Below are 13,655 nucleotides of genomic sequence, written 5' to 3'. Positions count from 1 at the left end.
CAACATTTCCTTGTCTCTTCTCCTACTGCATGGCTAGCGTGAAACAATTACTACTTGTGCAACCCACTTCATTTTCTAACTTGGTTGGGATTTTAGAAGAATAGAAAGGAGACAAAAGTTGTAGAGGTTGATGCAGTATCGCTGCCTGGGACTGGTAGGAACCCGTTTGGAGGCACATATTGAGATGAACTGGGTCCACCTATGGTTTTGGTCCAGTATGATATTTTGGGATTTATTAGTTTGCAATTAATTTTGTAATCTCTATTTTATTTTATTTTTAATTTTATTATGGTAGAAGTTAGATACGTAGGAGAGTCCTTATTGTCTTCATTTTCCTTGTTTAAGGTAGTGTCCTCCGTAAAGTTAGTTTCTATTTTCTGTTTGGAGTTTTCTCTTTATATATGGGTAACCAATCAACGATGGACTTAGAATGGAATGAATTGAGTTTGTTTTGGTTGAAGCCTTTGTGGCCTGGGGCAGTTAGTTGGCTTAGATACATAGGAGAGTCCTTACTGATATTGTTGTTCACCTGGAGGTGAACAAAACCATCCCTGTTGATGAAGGCAATTGTTAATATTGGTAATTTGGCAACGCTAAAATGTAGATAGCATACAGTAGCCAAGCGTGACCTTCATTCTCAGTATTAAAGAATTTGCAGGGAACATAAAACTCTTTGTGCTGTTGTCTGGAGCCTGTATTCAAATGTTTAGAATTTATATGAGGTGAGATTGAAAGATAGCCTTTCGATGTGGTTCCAGATGCAATTTTATGAACTTCGCTAGAAATGTGCGATGCCTAGAATGCAAAGAAGAGGGACCTAAGAGAGTTGGTGTGATGATGTTGAAATGAAGAAAGGGGACTGGACCTGCCCGCAGTAAGTCTGTTATTTCCTTATTTGACTTCGCTTGCTTCGCACTTCTGCTAGAAACTTGATTGTATTCTGGTGGCTGTTATGTTGATTTGATTGTTCATTGATGCATGAATGCATCCTCCACTTGAGGTGGCATGGACATCTCTTATATGATTTATAAAGCCAAAATTGGATCTGGACAAAACTGCATCTGAAAGTCTGGTATTCATGGCTTTCTTCCAAAGTCAGCTGTATGGTCCACTTTTTTAATAACTATTTCCAAATCTTTTCTGATTCAACTGATCGAAATCGATTTGGATGGCATGCCTCCATGGCATTCTGATACCTTATCTGGTTTTTAAAACTTTGCCCTTGTCAGATTGGGGTATTAGGGACATTTCAGTTAAACATCAAATGTTGTATAATTAAATATTTTCTTAGGCAATATTTATCGAAGTTGTTTTAGGTGGCATGAACATGTGCAATGGAGGCCTTTGAGTATGGAGGGGGTGATTTGATTCAGATTGAAGGAGCTAAAAATGTCAGGGTAGGCCTAAAATGACTCTAGGAGAAGTGGTGAGGAAAGACATGCATAGTTTAGGACTAATAAAAAGTATGGCTTCGAATAGAGCTGATTGGAGAAAAATGATCCATGTACCTAGTCCCTTTTAGTTGGGATAAGGCTGAGTTGAGATGAGTTCTTTTAAATATATATTTTCATTGATAAAGCATGTTTTACTGAAGTTCTGTGTACTAATATCGTTGTCCAACTGGAGGTGAACAAAACCATCCCTCTTTTTACGAAGGCAAATATTTTTTTCCTTTGGGGGGGGGGGTGGTGAAAGATGAAGGCAATTGTTAATATTGGTAATTTGGCAACGGCAAAATGTAGATAACATACAGTAGCCAAGTGTGACCTTCATTCTCAGTATTAAAGAATTTGCAGGGAACATAAAACTCTTTGTGCTTTTGTCTGGACTCTGGAGCCTGTATTCAAATGTTTAGAATTTATATGAGGTGAGATTGAAAGATAGCCTTTCGATGTGGTTTCAGATGCAATTTTATGAACTTCGCTAGAAATGTGCGATGCCTAGAATGCAAAGAAGAGGGACCTAAGAGAGTTGGTGTGGATGATGTTGAAATGAAGAAAGGGGACTGGACCTGCCCTCAGTAAGTCTGTTATTTCCTTATTTGACTTTGCTTGCTAAACACTTATGCTAGAAACATATTGGTATTGAACTAATCATTGATTTGACTATTCGTTGATGAATGAATGCATCTTCCATTTGGATTTCACGTCCAGGTGCAGATTCATGAACTTTGCTCGCAATACTAAGTGTCTGCGTTGCCAAGTGTCACGACCGAAAAGACAGCTAAACCCTGGGGAGTGGGAATGCCCCTCGTAAGATCTCTCTCTTTTGCTCCACGCACACACACACACACCCACCCCACTTGGAATGCCCACATAACATGTGAAATGGAGGTTTAATTTCAGGGTTGATTCAACTTTGTTTTGTTCCTACAGCTGTGATTTCTTGAATTACCGAAAAAACATGGTGTGCCTGAAATGCAACTGTGGACGCCCCAAGGACTCGGCAATGGAATATGAAGCACATATATGGAAAAAGCCTCGTTGAGTGGTCTCTCATGGTGACGCATCTGGATCCATGTTTCAGAAGACGACGATGATGTTCTTCAAAATCATGACCTCCTTGGCCAATTTTCATCTACTTTGTGGCTAAATCAATGCCCAAGAATTGAGTTTTTCTTCGAGAGAAAACAACACCATCAAAGCTTTTAAGTGGCTGCCAAGAATGCTGTTGTCATAGGTTTTTTTTTTTAATTTGTTTCTTTCTTCAAAGGTTAAAATTTCAACATAGCCTGAGCTTCTCCATTAGTAGGCCAATGTGCCTGCTGTTTTTAGTCAAATCTTGATATTCTTCTAGTACAGGGAAATTTTTTTGGTGGTAGCTAATGTGGAACTTACATTGTGTTTCTTTTGCGAGGGATTGTTATAATGTAGTTATATTTTACTTTTGGTGCAAGGACACCCCACCCAAAAAAGAGGATAATGTAGCTATATTATGAACATGTATGCAAGGCTTCCCACATTGTGTTCTTAATGACTCAACTTCTATCGGCATCAATATTGGGTTCTCTCTAATGGTTTTCTAAAAAGAGTAGTAAATATCTGTAGTAAAAAAAATGTCAGAAAGTGAGTTAAATATGAGTAGCAAAGAAATATCAGAAAATGAGAGTTAAACTTATTACTTATCGCTAGGTAATTGAAATCAAACTACACTTGATTTTAAACTAGTCTTCAGGAAGTCATGAACTTAGTATTATCTTGCAACATAGAAACTTTAACTCCATCAGGAGAGTCGATGAGCAGTCTTGCCATTAGTCACTTTCCTTACGATATGTAGACAACTTTAAGGTACAATATAGGTAAGACGGTCAGACCATTCGACCAATTTTAATTGAAATTATGTCATTGCATTTTTTCCCTTGTGGACCATTATGTCACATGCCTTTGACAGATTGGGATTTTGTCCTAAGAGCTAATCTCCCAGGTCTTACTCATAGCTACCTAGGTGATCAATATATATATTCAAGCGTTGATCCAATGGCTCTTGCCGTAGCATTTCTGTTTTGATCAATAAAAATACAATCATTGGATTACCGTTTGGACATGTGTCGATCACCTGGGCAATCAGTGCTGCTCCTCTCTACCTCTAACTGCCACACTAGTGACCTTTGTAGTGATACTATTCTATAGAGCCTAGGGATCAAAGAGTGATCCTAGGGCTCTGAGGTGACCTAGTGATGTGTGCCCAGTTCTTCTCAACCCTAGGATCACTCTCCGGTCTGTGCTCAATGGAGAGGAGCCGTCCTCCCTGAGCATCATTCCCATACGAAAAAAGCTGACATTTCCGCGTGAAAAGGATGGCGGGAAATTATCCCCTAAAGGTCCGGTCAATTTGAATTTTCAAGGGGCGAACAGAGAACTTCGTAGCGTAGGAGTATGGGTAGTATGGTAATTCGATGAAATTCTCATTTTAAAATGGCTCGACTCTATTTTTAGGGCTCCTACACCCAAATTCCTTCTGTTGAGTTAGGGTTTTAGGGAGCCAGAAATGGCGGGGGAAGACGATGACTACAGGTTTCTTATGATTTCATCATAACAGAAAGCATGCCTGATAGGGGTTGTGGTTTAGTTTCGTGTTCCAAGGTAGACCATGGGAACTGGTAATTTTTCTTTTCCACTTAGGATTTCATATCATTGAATTTCAGTGCGTAAATCCTTTCAGTGAGTAGTCATCTCTAGATCATATCTGTTGCAGCTGTTGGAAACTTGAATCCTGATAAGAGAGAGTAGGAATGTTCGGTGAAAATGCTTTTCCTAAGCTGATTCAATCAAGATCGATCGAACTTTATAACTAGATGTGGTCTATTGACTTGCTTTTGGATTTTTCTGATTTTGTCTGATCTCGTTGCTTGGTTTCAAGTGCATTTGTGGTAGCTTCATTTCAAAGATTTTCAGTTTCTTCATGCTTACAAGATCTACTAGTAGATGAAACTATTGTTCCATAGTTTGAAACATTTTCTGAATTAGTTGAAAGATTGAAATTTTTATCTATTCACATAGTTAACTCAGATAGACCTCATCCCCAACAACTAGGGGTCAGGTATATGAAGCCTGTCGCACCAGTCTGACCTGGGTTGCTATTGCTAAAGCCTCTGCACTCCTTTATTTTTATGTTTACCTGATACCCATTTGGTGCACTGTTGTAACATTCTCACTGGCAATGATGACAAAAAGGCCGGACTTACAGCTGCTTTGGATTTCATCCAATTGGTAGTAGAATGATGAGGCCTATTGAAGGTGCTTCTGAGCCAGTCAGGGTTATTTAAAAATTAAACCTGGGATCAAATAGTTGCCCTTTGAATTTTCATTTATCATTTATATTGTTACACTATTATAGAAATAGGTGCAGTGTTAGAACAAATTCATTAGTATTCATGCAAGAAATTAGAACTGCTCTAAAGTTTAATATTTGTGGATTAATAAGCCATAAAAAAATAATGAATGACTTGCTAATCCAGTGTGTTATGGAAGTGGAAAAACATATTTTAGAAGTAGCTTCTGTTACTTCAACACATGCATACTCAGTGTCAGAATGTCCAGGGAAAAGTATGAAAAAAATGTGAACATTTCAAATTATTATTTAGCCTCAAAATAGACATTATACGAAGATACAGAATAATTGCAATCTGATTATGTCAAAAAACAGGTATGCACTCTCTACTTTGATCTTCTTAGTCCCACTGCGATGTGTAGATGTGATGCCATTCAATACAGACTAATTTACTTCACAATCAAAATAAAAGTCCCAGCATCAGGGTCACACGACCTTGGATGCTTAACTATTATTCCCAAAAATTGCTGGATACTTGGTGTAATCTTTTACAGGCTTTTAAATTTCTCGCTTTGTACTTGAGAAAAGATATGATGGCCTATTTTATAACCATTTGATGTATTGAGTATCTCATTTTTCTTGCTGGTACATAACAGAAAGTCTGGACTTACAATTGGTTTAGATTCCATCCATCTGTTGTTTGGATGATGTGAGTCATCAGATGTTGTTTGCTGATTCAATCAAAATATTGATCGAACATTGTAACCAGATGTGTTCTAGTGACTTGTTTTTGGATTTTGCAGATTTTATCTTCTCTCATCCTTGATATTGGTTGCTTGATCTCAAGTGCATTTGTGGCTGCTTGATTTCAAATAGTGTCAGAGTGTAGTTTAATGTGTCTACAAACTTGGATAAACTTTAGCGGTAATATGCATCTTATGCATTTTCTTTGGCAAGGATTTACCTTAAGAGTCTTTGTTCATGAGTATGAACCAACTTCATTTTCATATCACATGGTACCACTTATTTTTTACCCACAATGACCATAAAAAAGGATTGACATGATGTGGTTTTCTGGCTCATGAAGCACACTTTCCACATAATGTTTTGAAGAAATTTCATTAAGGTTTTTGGATGCGTGTGTTAGATGTTTAATTCTTTTTGGGTTTATGCTGATGTCTAACAGTATGACATGACTGTAAGCTTATGAGGCTAGGCTGTTCTGTAAAAGCCTTGACTATTGACAATTTGATTATGAAGTCACTATTTGTTAAATGTACTTCTTGTCTATCCGGCTAATGCTAAGTCTGAAATGTTTGTTTTATCTTTGCACTTCTGCTATGGAAGTATGGGAAGCGGATTAAGGATTTTAACAGTGGATAGGTCATACTTAAAGAATTTATCAGCTTATTGGAATGGTGGGAAGACAACCTTTCACTTGTAAAGGTACAAAACTTGGGAAACTTACTGTGGCCACTGTTACTTGTAGTGTATTGAAGGAAAGGAATGACAAGATGTTTGAATCTGTTTCTGAATTACTGGAAAGATTGAGATATGTTTTTCAATTCACATGGTCAACTCATCTGTGCCTTATCCCCAACTACTAGGGAGCAGGTATATGAAGCCTGTTGTACGAGTCTACCCTGGGACCTGGGTTGCCATTGCTAGACCCTCTGCACTCCTTTAGTTTTATGTTTACTTGATACCCATTTGGTGCACCAGTAACATTCTCACTGGCAATGATGACAAAAAGGCCGGACTTACAGCTGCTTTGGATTTCATCCAATTGGTAGTAGAATGATGAGAACTATACTTGAAGGTGCTTGCTGAGCCAGTCAGGATTATTTAAAATTAAACCGTGATCAAATAGTTAGCCTTTAAATTTTCATGTCATTTATATAGTTACACTATTGTAGAGATAGGTTCAGTTTTCTAATTTCATGTGTTTCATTGTCTATATGTTGGTCCCTGTTTCATTTTTGGCCTCTTTTCTTGAATTCATTTTAACTTCTAATCATTTTCTTTCCTTGTTAAAGGGTAAATTTGGGTAAGACTGCATATATTATGATCCTAGAAGACCCTGCAATGGCTGAGCCTCTCCCTCTCCATTGGTACGCTCTTTCTTTATCCCGTAGAGAAGGCATGTGAACAAGGGGGGTCGTTAACTTGAATGGGCCACAAGCAAATGGACATGAACAAACATGTTAATTAATTTAATTAAATTGCTGTAGATTTTTTTTTGGGGTCAAAAGCCTGGACCCATTATCTACTCCAAGCTTCATGGAAGTGGATCAAAGGTGTCTCTTCTATTGGACATGAACAAACATGTTAATTAAATTTCTATACATATTATTTATTTTTTGTCAAGATCTTGGACCCATTAACTATTCTTAGTTTCATTGATGGGGACATCAAAGTGTATAGGCGCAAGAAGAAGAAGAAGAAGCCATCTTTGTCGCTGAAAGAATAGAAAGAAGAAGAAGAAAAAAAGGAGGAAGAAGGAAAGCTCGATCTAGGTTTTAGAAGATCTTAGAAGATTTTAGATCTTGTGGGCCCCATTAGTTATTAGTTTAGTAATTTATTTGTAGTATATTCTTTTCCTTGTTAATCTTTTAATTAATTAAGAAACTATTTTATTGGTTGATTAGATTTTAGAAAGTCTTTATTTACTAGTCAATTAACTCTTTTTATTTTTAGTAACTAGATTGATATTTATGTAGTGGCTTAGGCCAAGATTGAGGGATGAATGTTAATTGAAAAAAAAGGCCAAGAGCAAACCCCCAACCCCTCACGGTTCTCTCTCTCTCTCTCTCTCTCTCTCTCATTTTCTCACTTTTCTCTCTTGCCTCTTTCCTCTCTTACTCTCTCGGCTCTCTCTTCTCTTTGCTTTCTTGTCTCGCCTCTCTCCTTCTTTTCAATCTTTTTTTTTTTCCTACTGTTGTGTTGTTGCTGCTGCATCTGCTGCCTTATCTCATTGTTGCTGCAACATATTACTGACGTTATAAAGTTGTTGTTGCTACTACTGCTGCCTTACCTCACTGTTGCTGCAACATATTATTGCCGTTACAAAATTGCTGTTGCTACACCTGTTGCCTTTACCTCACTGCTGTTGCTGCATACTCGTTACAATACTGCTGCTGCTGCACACTGCTGCCATTACCTCACTGCCATTGTTATACACTGTTGTCATTACATCACTGCTGCTACTACTCTTGGTTGTTGTTTACCCTCCGCTGGCGCTGCTCTCTCTACAATCGGCTGGATGTATCTTCATCAACTAAAAGTGGACTGCAACCTCTTTATTTTGGAGGACCTTGATCTCTTCTCTCCTCAGATCTGAACAGCAGTATGGTAAAACATTAAACTAAACCCTCCCCACCTCCATTAATCCCTATTATATATATGCAGCCCATTGACGTTGAAGCCTGCCTTTGCCCTTTGTTTATGCCTATTTTATCGATTGTTTGCATATCTAATTTGGGTGTCTAGATGGATTTGTGCTGAACCTAATACCCATATGTCGTTTGTTCTCTTCCCCATGCCTCCATTTGAAATTTGAGTAAGAATTTATGTGTTTTTTCGTCTAGATTATTATTGCTTTTTGACTACTTTGTTTATTAGTCTCGTTTTATCTTGCATGCTTAATCGTGTTGGCTGAGATTCTTTGGTCCTATCTACCTAAGCCCCTTGAGTCAACCCCACCTAGCTAGTTAATCTTGTAGGAGACCTAGTCACCTAGGAACCCCCTACGTCATCTTGGTATCAGAGCATGGTTTTGTCTAGGTTGAGGGTAATTAAGTGTTGTTGTCCCTTATTTACATGTCTTATCTTTTGAGGTCTAGTCTCCGTCACCGTTTGTCCGTGGTCGAGTCTGAGCTAAGAGAGCGATACCATAGATTAGAGGACACCATTTTCTTTCTTAAGTTGGCGGGACCAAATAGCATTGGACCTTTTTCCCTCCAAAGGCATATACTCAAGAGGGAGGTTTCTGACCTCAAGATTGAAAGGGCTAACTACTTATCTCAATTGGAGATCCTGAGTAGACCTTGAGTCTTTGGTGGCAATCGTACCTTTGGTTGCCCATCTTCTTATGTCCACTCGTAGTGGTAGAACATATCAGGATATGTCTGACCCTCCTAGCACCGCCACCCAATCGGAGCAACTGGCTGAATTCATGAAAATCGTTCAAACCATACAGGAAACACAAGCTATCTATCTCCAAGCCCTTATCGATAAGTTGGCTGCCCTCGAGACAAGTGCTCAAAACCTTGATGAACGGCAAGGCCGTAACATAACCGACACTGAACCTAGGGGCAGAGGCCTTAACCCTGAGGAAGTAAACGAAAATAACCAGACTGACGGTTATGACCAAATAGGGGATAACTTCTAAGGCCTAAGGCGTGGTAGGGATCAGGGTAGGGGTCGAGGCCCACTGCCAAGACGCCAAACCCAATATGGAGATGATGAAGGCTATGAGCACCATGATAGGGGCTTTGATGTCAGACGGATGATTAAGGTAGATGCCCCTACCTACGATGGTCAGATTGACGCTAGGATCCTTCTGGATTGGATCAAGCAGATGGATAGGTACTTCGATTTCTATGATATGCCCGAGAAGTCCGCTATCGGTTTGCTAAATTCAAGCTTATTGGAGCTGCCCAGGACTTCTGGACAGACCTAGAGTACCAAGAGGACCACCTAGGACTTGAGCCAATCACCACTTGGGTGGAGATGCAAGAGCGGCTTAAGAGGGAATTTTTGCCTATCACTTATAAGCTTCAGTTGTTGAATGAAATGAATACCCTGAAGCAAGGGAAGTTGATTGTGACCGAGTACATGAGCAAGTTCAATGAATTAAAAATTAGAAGCCGTATTCGGGAGGATGTTGTGTAGACACTATCCAGATTCCTTATCGGGCTCAACTCCGAAATTCAGTCTCGTATGGCACCCCACCTGGTGCGAGACGTTCCACAGGCATTCAGGATAGCCCTTGAGGTGGAGTCCTCCATGAGAACTTATTCTCAGAGGAAGAGCTTCCAAGCTGGGGAGTCCCAATTTAGAAAACCACCCCAAGGCTCAATTGGATTCCCAAAACCCCCTGTTGCACCACTGCGTCAATTTGACAACAAGGGTAAAGGAATTTTGGGAGAAGTGCCCAAGAGTAGTGGGCAACAACAGTGCTTCAAGTGTCGTGAGTTTGGTCACTTCTCCAGAGAATGTCCCAATAGAAATCTTTATGTAGGAGAGCAGACCCCTGAGGAAAGTGACCAAGAGGGTTTTCAGGACCATGAGTATGAGGACCATAGGCCAGATGAGACCATATCTGATGAGGACACTGAGGAGGCTAGTGACCTCAAGCTTGGCATTGTGCGTTGCATGGTCTCACAACCTAAGAATAGCGACGATTGACGACGAACTAATATTTTCATCACCTACACATGTCATCAGGGCAAGAACTGCTGCGTCGCCATTGACAGCGGGAGTTGCATGAATGTGGTGGCCAAGAGCGCTGTTGCTCGAATGGGCCTCAAACCTGAATCCCACCCCAAGCCTTACAAGGTTGCCTGCTTTGATCAGTCCACCATTCCCGTAAATCTGAGGTGTCTAGTTCCCCTACACTTTACAGGATATGAGGATCGAGTGTGGTGTGATGTCCTAGAGATGGATGTTGCCCACATCATTCTAGGTAGGCCCTGGTTATATGACCGGGATGTCACTAATTACGGGAAGTCTAACACCTATGTCTTTGAGTTCAAAGGGAAGAATATCAGACTGACACCCAGTCCCCCTAGGGAAGTTAGGGTTTCAGAACACAAGGGAAGTACATCCAAACACGCCCCCACCAAAACACTCAACATTTTAAATCAACAACAATTTGAAGGAGAGTGTCACGAGTCAGGGGTGATTTATGCTCTAGTTGCCATACAGAGTAATACCTATAGGTCACGCTTATTCATTGAGGCTCTTAGAGAAGTGCAACCCTTGTTGAGGAAATTCGAGAGGTTATTCCCTGAGGAACTACCTAATGAGTTACCGCCTATGCGTGACGTCCAACATGCTATTGACTTGGTTCCAGGATCCTCTCTCCCGAACTTACCCCATTACCGAATGAATCCCAAAGAACACGTCGAACTCAAACGGCAAGTGGATGAACTGTTGCAAAAGGGATTCATTAAGGAAAGCCTTAGCCCGTGTGCTGTACCTGCTTGCTCACGCCAAAGAAAGATGGCACCTGACGTATGTGTGTTGATAGTAGGGCCATCAATAAGATCATCATCAAGTATAGGTTCCCTATCCCTAGGCTTGATGACATGTTGGATATGATGGCTAACTTTTTGATCTTTTCGAAGATTGATCTCAAGAGCGGGTACCATCAGATTAGGGTCAGGCCTGGAGATGAGTGGAAGATAGCCTTTAAGACGAAGGATGGTTTCTTTGAGTGGTTAGTCATGCCTTTTGGCTTGTTAAATGCACCTAGCACCTTCATGAGGGTAATGAATCAAGTGCTTCAACCATTCATTGGCAAGTTCCTTGTGGTTTACTTTGATGACATCCTCATCTATAGTAAGACCCCGTATTCCCACTTGGATCACTTACAGAAGGTTTTTCATGTGCTCTTACAAGAGAAATTCTTTGTCAACCTCAAGAAGTGCACTTTTATGAGTGATCAAGTCATCTTCCTGAGATTTGTTGTGTCAACTCAGGGAGTATCTACTGACCCTGAGAAAGTGAGATCGATTGTGGAGTGGCCTGAATCAACTAACATTCATGAAGTACGAAGCTTTCATGGTTTAGCCACTTTCTACAGAAGGTTCATCTACCGGTTTAGTTCCATTATGTCTCCTATCACCGATTGCATGAAAAAGAAGGAGTTTCAATGGACTAAGAGTGCTACGAAGGTCTTTAATGAGATTAAAAGGCTTATGACTGAAGCTCCAGTCCTGCGCCTCCCAGATTTCTCTAAGGTCTTTGAAGTTAATTGTGATGCATCTGGTATTGGGATAGGTGGTGTCCTAAGACAAGAGGGCCACCCTGTTGCCTATTTTAGTGAGAAGCTTAATGGAACTAGGCAACGATATTCTACATACGACAAGGAATTCTATGCGGTTGTCCAATCATTGCGCTATTGGCGACATTACCTTTTACTGCAAGAATTCGTACTATTCTCTGATCACCAAGCTCTAAGATACCTTAGTGCCCAAAAGAAACTCAATCAGAGGCATGCCAAGTGGGTTGAGTTTCTCCAAGAGTACACTTTTGTACTCAAGCACAGACCTGGTGTCAAGAATACTGCTGCAGATGCACTGAGTCGGGTGAACATGTTCCTCAGTCGCACCAAAGCTAGGAGTCGGGCGAGTGTGTTACTCCAAGCAATGAGTGTAGAGGTTGTAGGGTTCGAGCGAGTCAAGGACCAATACCCCACCTGCCCTGATTTTAGTGAGCCGTTCACTTCTTTGAGTGAAGGCAAGCCAGTCAACCGCTTGGACTACCTACTTAGGGAGGGGTTTCCTTTTAAAGGAAGCAAGTTGTGCATTCCCAGGACTTCACTCCGAGATTTCTTGATCTAAGAATTGCATGCTGGGGGAGTCGCTGGCCACTTCGGTCGTGATAAGACCATCACCCTCGTTGAGGACCGATTCTTTAGGCCAGGACTGAAGAGGGATGTTGCTAGAGTTGTGGGTCAGTGCAGGACATGCCAGACCGTCAAATAACAAAAGCAAAACACGGGTTTGTACACTCCCCTACCCGTTCCCCACTCCCCTTGGCAGGACCTTAGCATGGACTTCGTGCTTGGTCTACCAAGGACTTCGAGAGGCCACGATTCTGTTTATGTGGTTGTTGACCGCTTCTCGAAGATGGCCCATTTTATCCAATGCTCTAAGACCTCCGATGCATCTATAGTAGCCAAACTTTTCTTTAGTGAGGTTATCAAGTACCATGGGTTACTCTTCACCATAGTGTCCGATAGGAATGTTACGTTCACTAGTCATTTTTGGAGGACCCTATGGCAGATGATGGGAACGAAACTTCGTTTCTCCTCAGCTTTCCACCCTCAGACCGATGGCCAAACCAAGGTTGTTAATAGGAGCTTAGGAAATTTATTGCGTTGCCTCATAGGAGAACACCTTACCAGTTGGGATCGAGTCCTCAGCTAGGCCGAGTTTGCATATAACAGTTCTAAGAACTGTACCACTGGCCTGTCCCCCTTTGAGATTTGTTTAGGATTCCAGCCTCGGGCACCCATAGACCTTATCCCAGTCGTATCTAGTTCTAGGACCTCCCAGTCAGCCGAATCTTTTGCTTAGCATATACATGATTTGCATGTAGGTATAAGGAGACAGATAGCATTGAGCAATGAACAATACAAATCGAAGGCAGATGTGCACAGAAGGTTACAAGAGTTTCAAGAGGGTGATATGGTGATGGTAATAATCAAGCCACAATGTTTTGTTAGGGGAAAAACGAGCAAGCTACATGCTCGTAGCACAGGTCCGTTCAAGGTACTCAAGAGGATAGGTGCCAATGCGTATGTTCTTGATCTTCCAGCTAGCATGGAGATCAATAATATTTTCAATGTTGAAGACCTAGTCCCATACCATGGTACCTCTACCTTCACCTCTTTTTATCCTGATGACCTTGAAGATTTCCCTTTCAACATTGATGAGACTTCTGAGCCAAGCCAACCACTTCCCCCCACCTCGTTACCACCTGTGCCTAAGGTCACGAGGAGAACTGAAGAAATTGAGGAAATCCTTGATGAGAGGATTGTGTCCACACACACTGGAGGTTCTAGAGAGTTCTTGGTCAAGTGATATGGACGTCCGGAAATTGACAACACCTGGATCACAATGCAAGAAGTCCAACAACTCAACCCAGACTTACTT

The 13,655-nt window shown here is 40.9% G+C and overlaps 1 protein-coding gene, 1 long non-coding RNA gene and 2 other non-coding genes across 4 annotated transcripts; all 4 read left to right on the top strand.

Moving 5' to 3' along the window:
• The first annotated feature begins 739 nt into the window (after positions 1–739).
• On the top strand, positions 740–2,973 carry LOC122078968 (zinc finger protein VAR3, chloroplastic-like). Its single transcript, XM_042645174.1, has 4 exons — positions 740–874; positions 1,904–2,020; positions 2,154–2,252; positions 2,376–2,973. The coding sequence occupies exons 1-4, from the start codon at positions 846–848 to the stop codon at positions 2,485–2,487; spliced, it is 357 nt and encodes a 118-aa protein (XP_042501108.1). The 5' UTR covers positions 740–845; the 3' UTR covers positions 2,488–2,973.
• Positions 2,974–3,859: 886 nt separating this feature from the next.
• LOC122079061 lies at positions 3,860–7,137 on the top strand. Its single transcript, XR_006140262.1, has 2 exons — positions 3,860–4,099; positions 6,807–7,137. It is a non-coding gene; the product is annotated as an uncharacterized LOC122079061 (long non-coding RNA).
• LOC122080498 lies at positions 4,655–4,751 on the top strand. The gene has a single exon (XR_006140790.1). It is a non-coding gene; the product is annotated as a small nucleolar RNA snoR113 (small nucleolar RNA).
• Positions 6,505–6,605, top strand: LOC122080497. Its single transcript, XR_006140789.1, has one exon. It is a non-coding gene; the product is annotated as a small nucleolar RNA snoR113 (small nucleolar RNA).
• Positions 7,138–13,655: the final 6,518 nt, after the last annotated feature.

This window comes from Macadamia integrifolia, chromosome 5 (assembly GCF_013358625.1).
Source record: "Macadamia integrifolia cultivar HAES 741 chromosome 5, SCU_Mint_v3, whole genome shotgun sequence".
In the NCBI taxonomy this organism is placed as follows: domain Eukaryota; kingdom Viridiplantae; phylum Streptophyta; class Magnoliopsida; order Proteales; family Proteaceae; genus Macadamia; species Macadamia integrifolia.
This window is presented reverse-complemented; position numbering and strand designations above follow the sequence as displayed.

Excerpts from the sequence above, each read along its gene's own strand:
- LOC122078968 (XM_042645174.1), top strand. The coding sequence starts at position 846 with ATGAAGAAAGGGGACTGGACCTGCCCGCA. Across the intron at positions 875-1,903 it reads GGGGACTGGACCTGCCCGCA|ATGCAATTTTATGAACTTCG; the intron begins GTAAGTCTGTTA and ends ATGTGGTTTCAG. Across the intron at positions 2,021-2,153 it reads GGGGACTGGACCTGCCCTCA|GTGCAGATTCATGAACTTTG; the intron begins GTAAGTCTGTTA and ends TTTCACGTCCAG.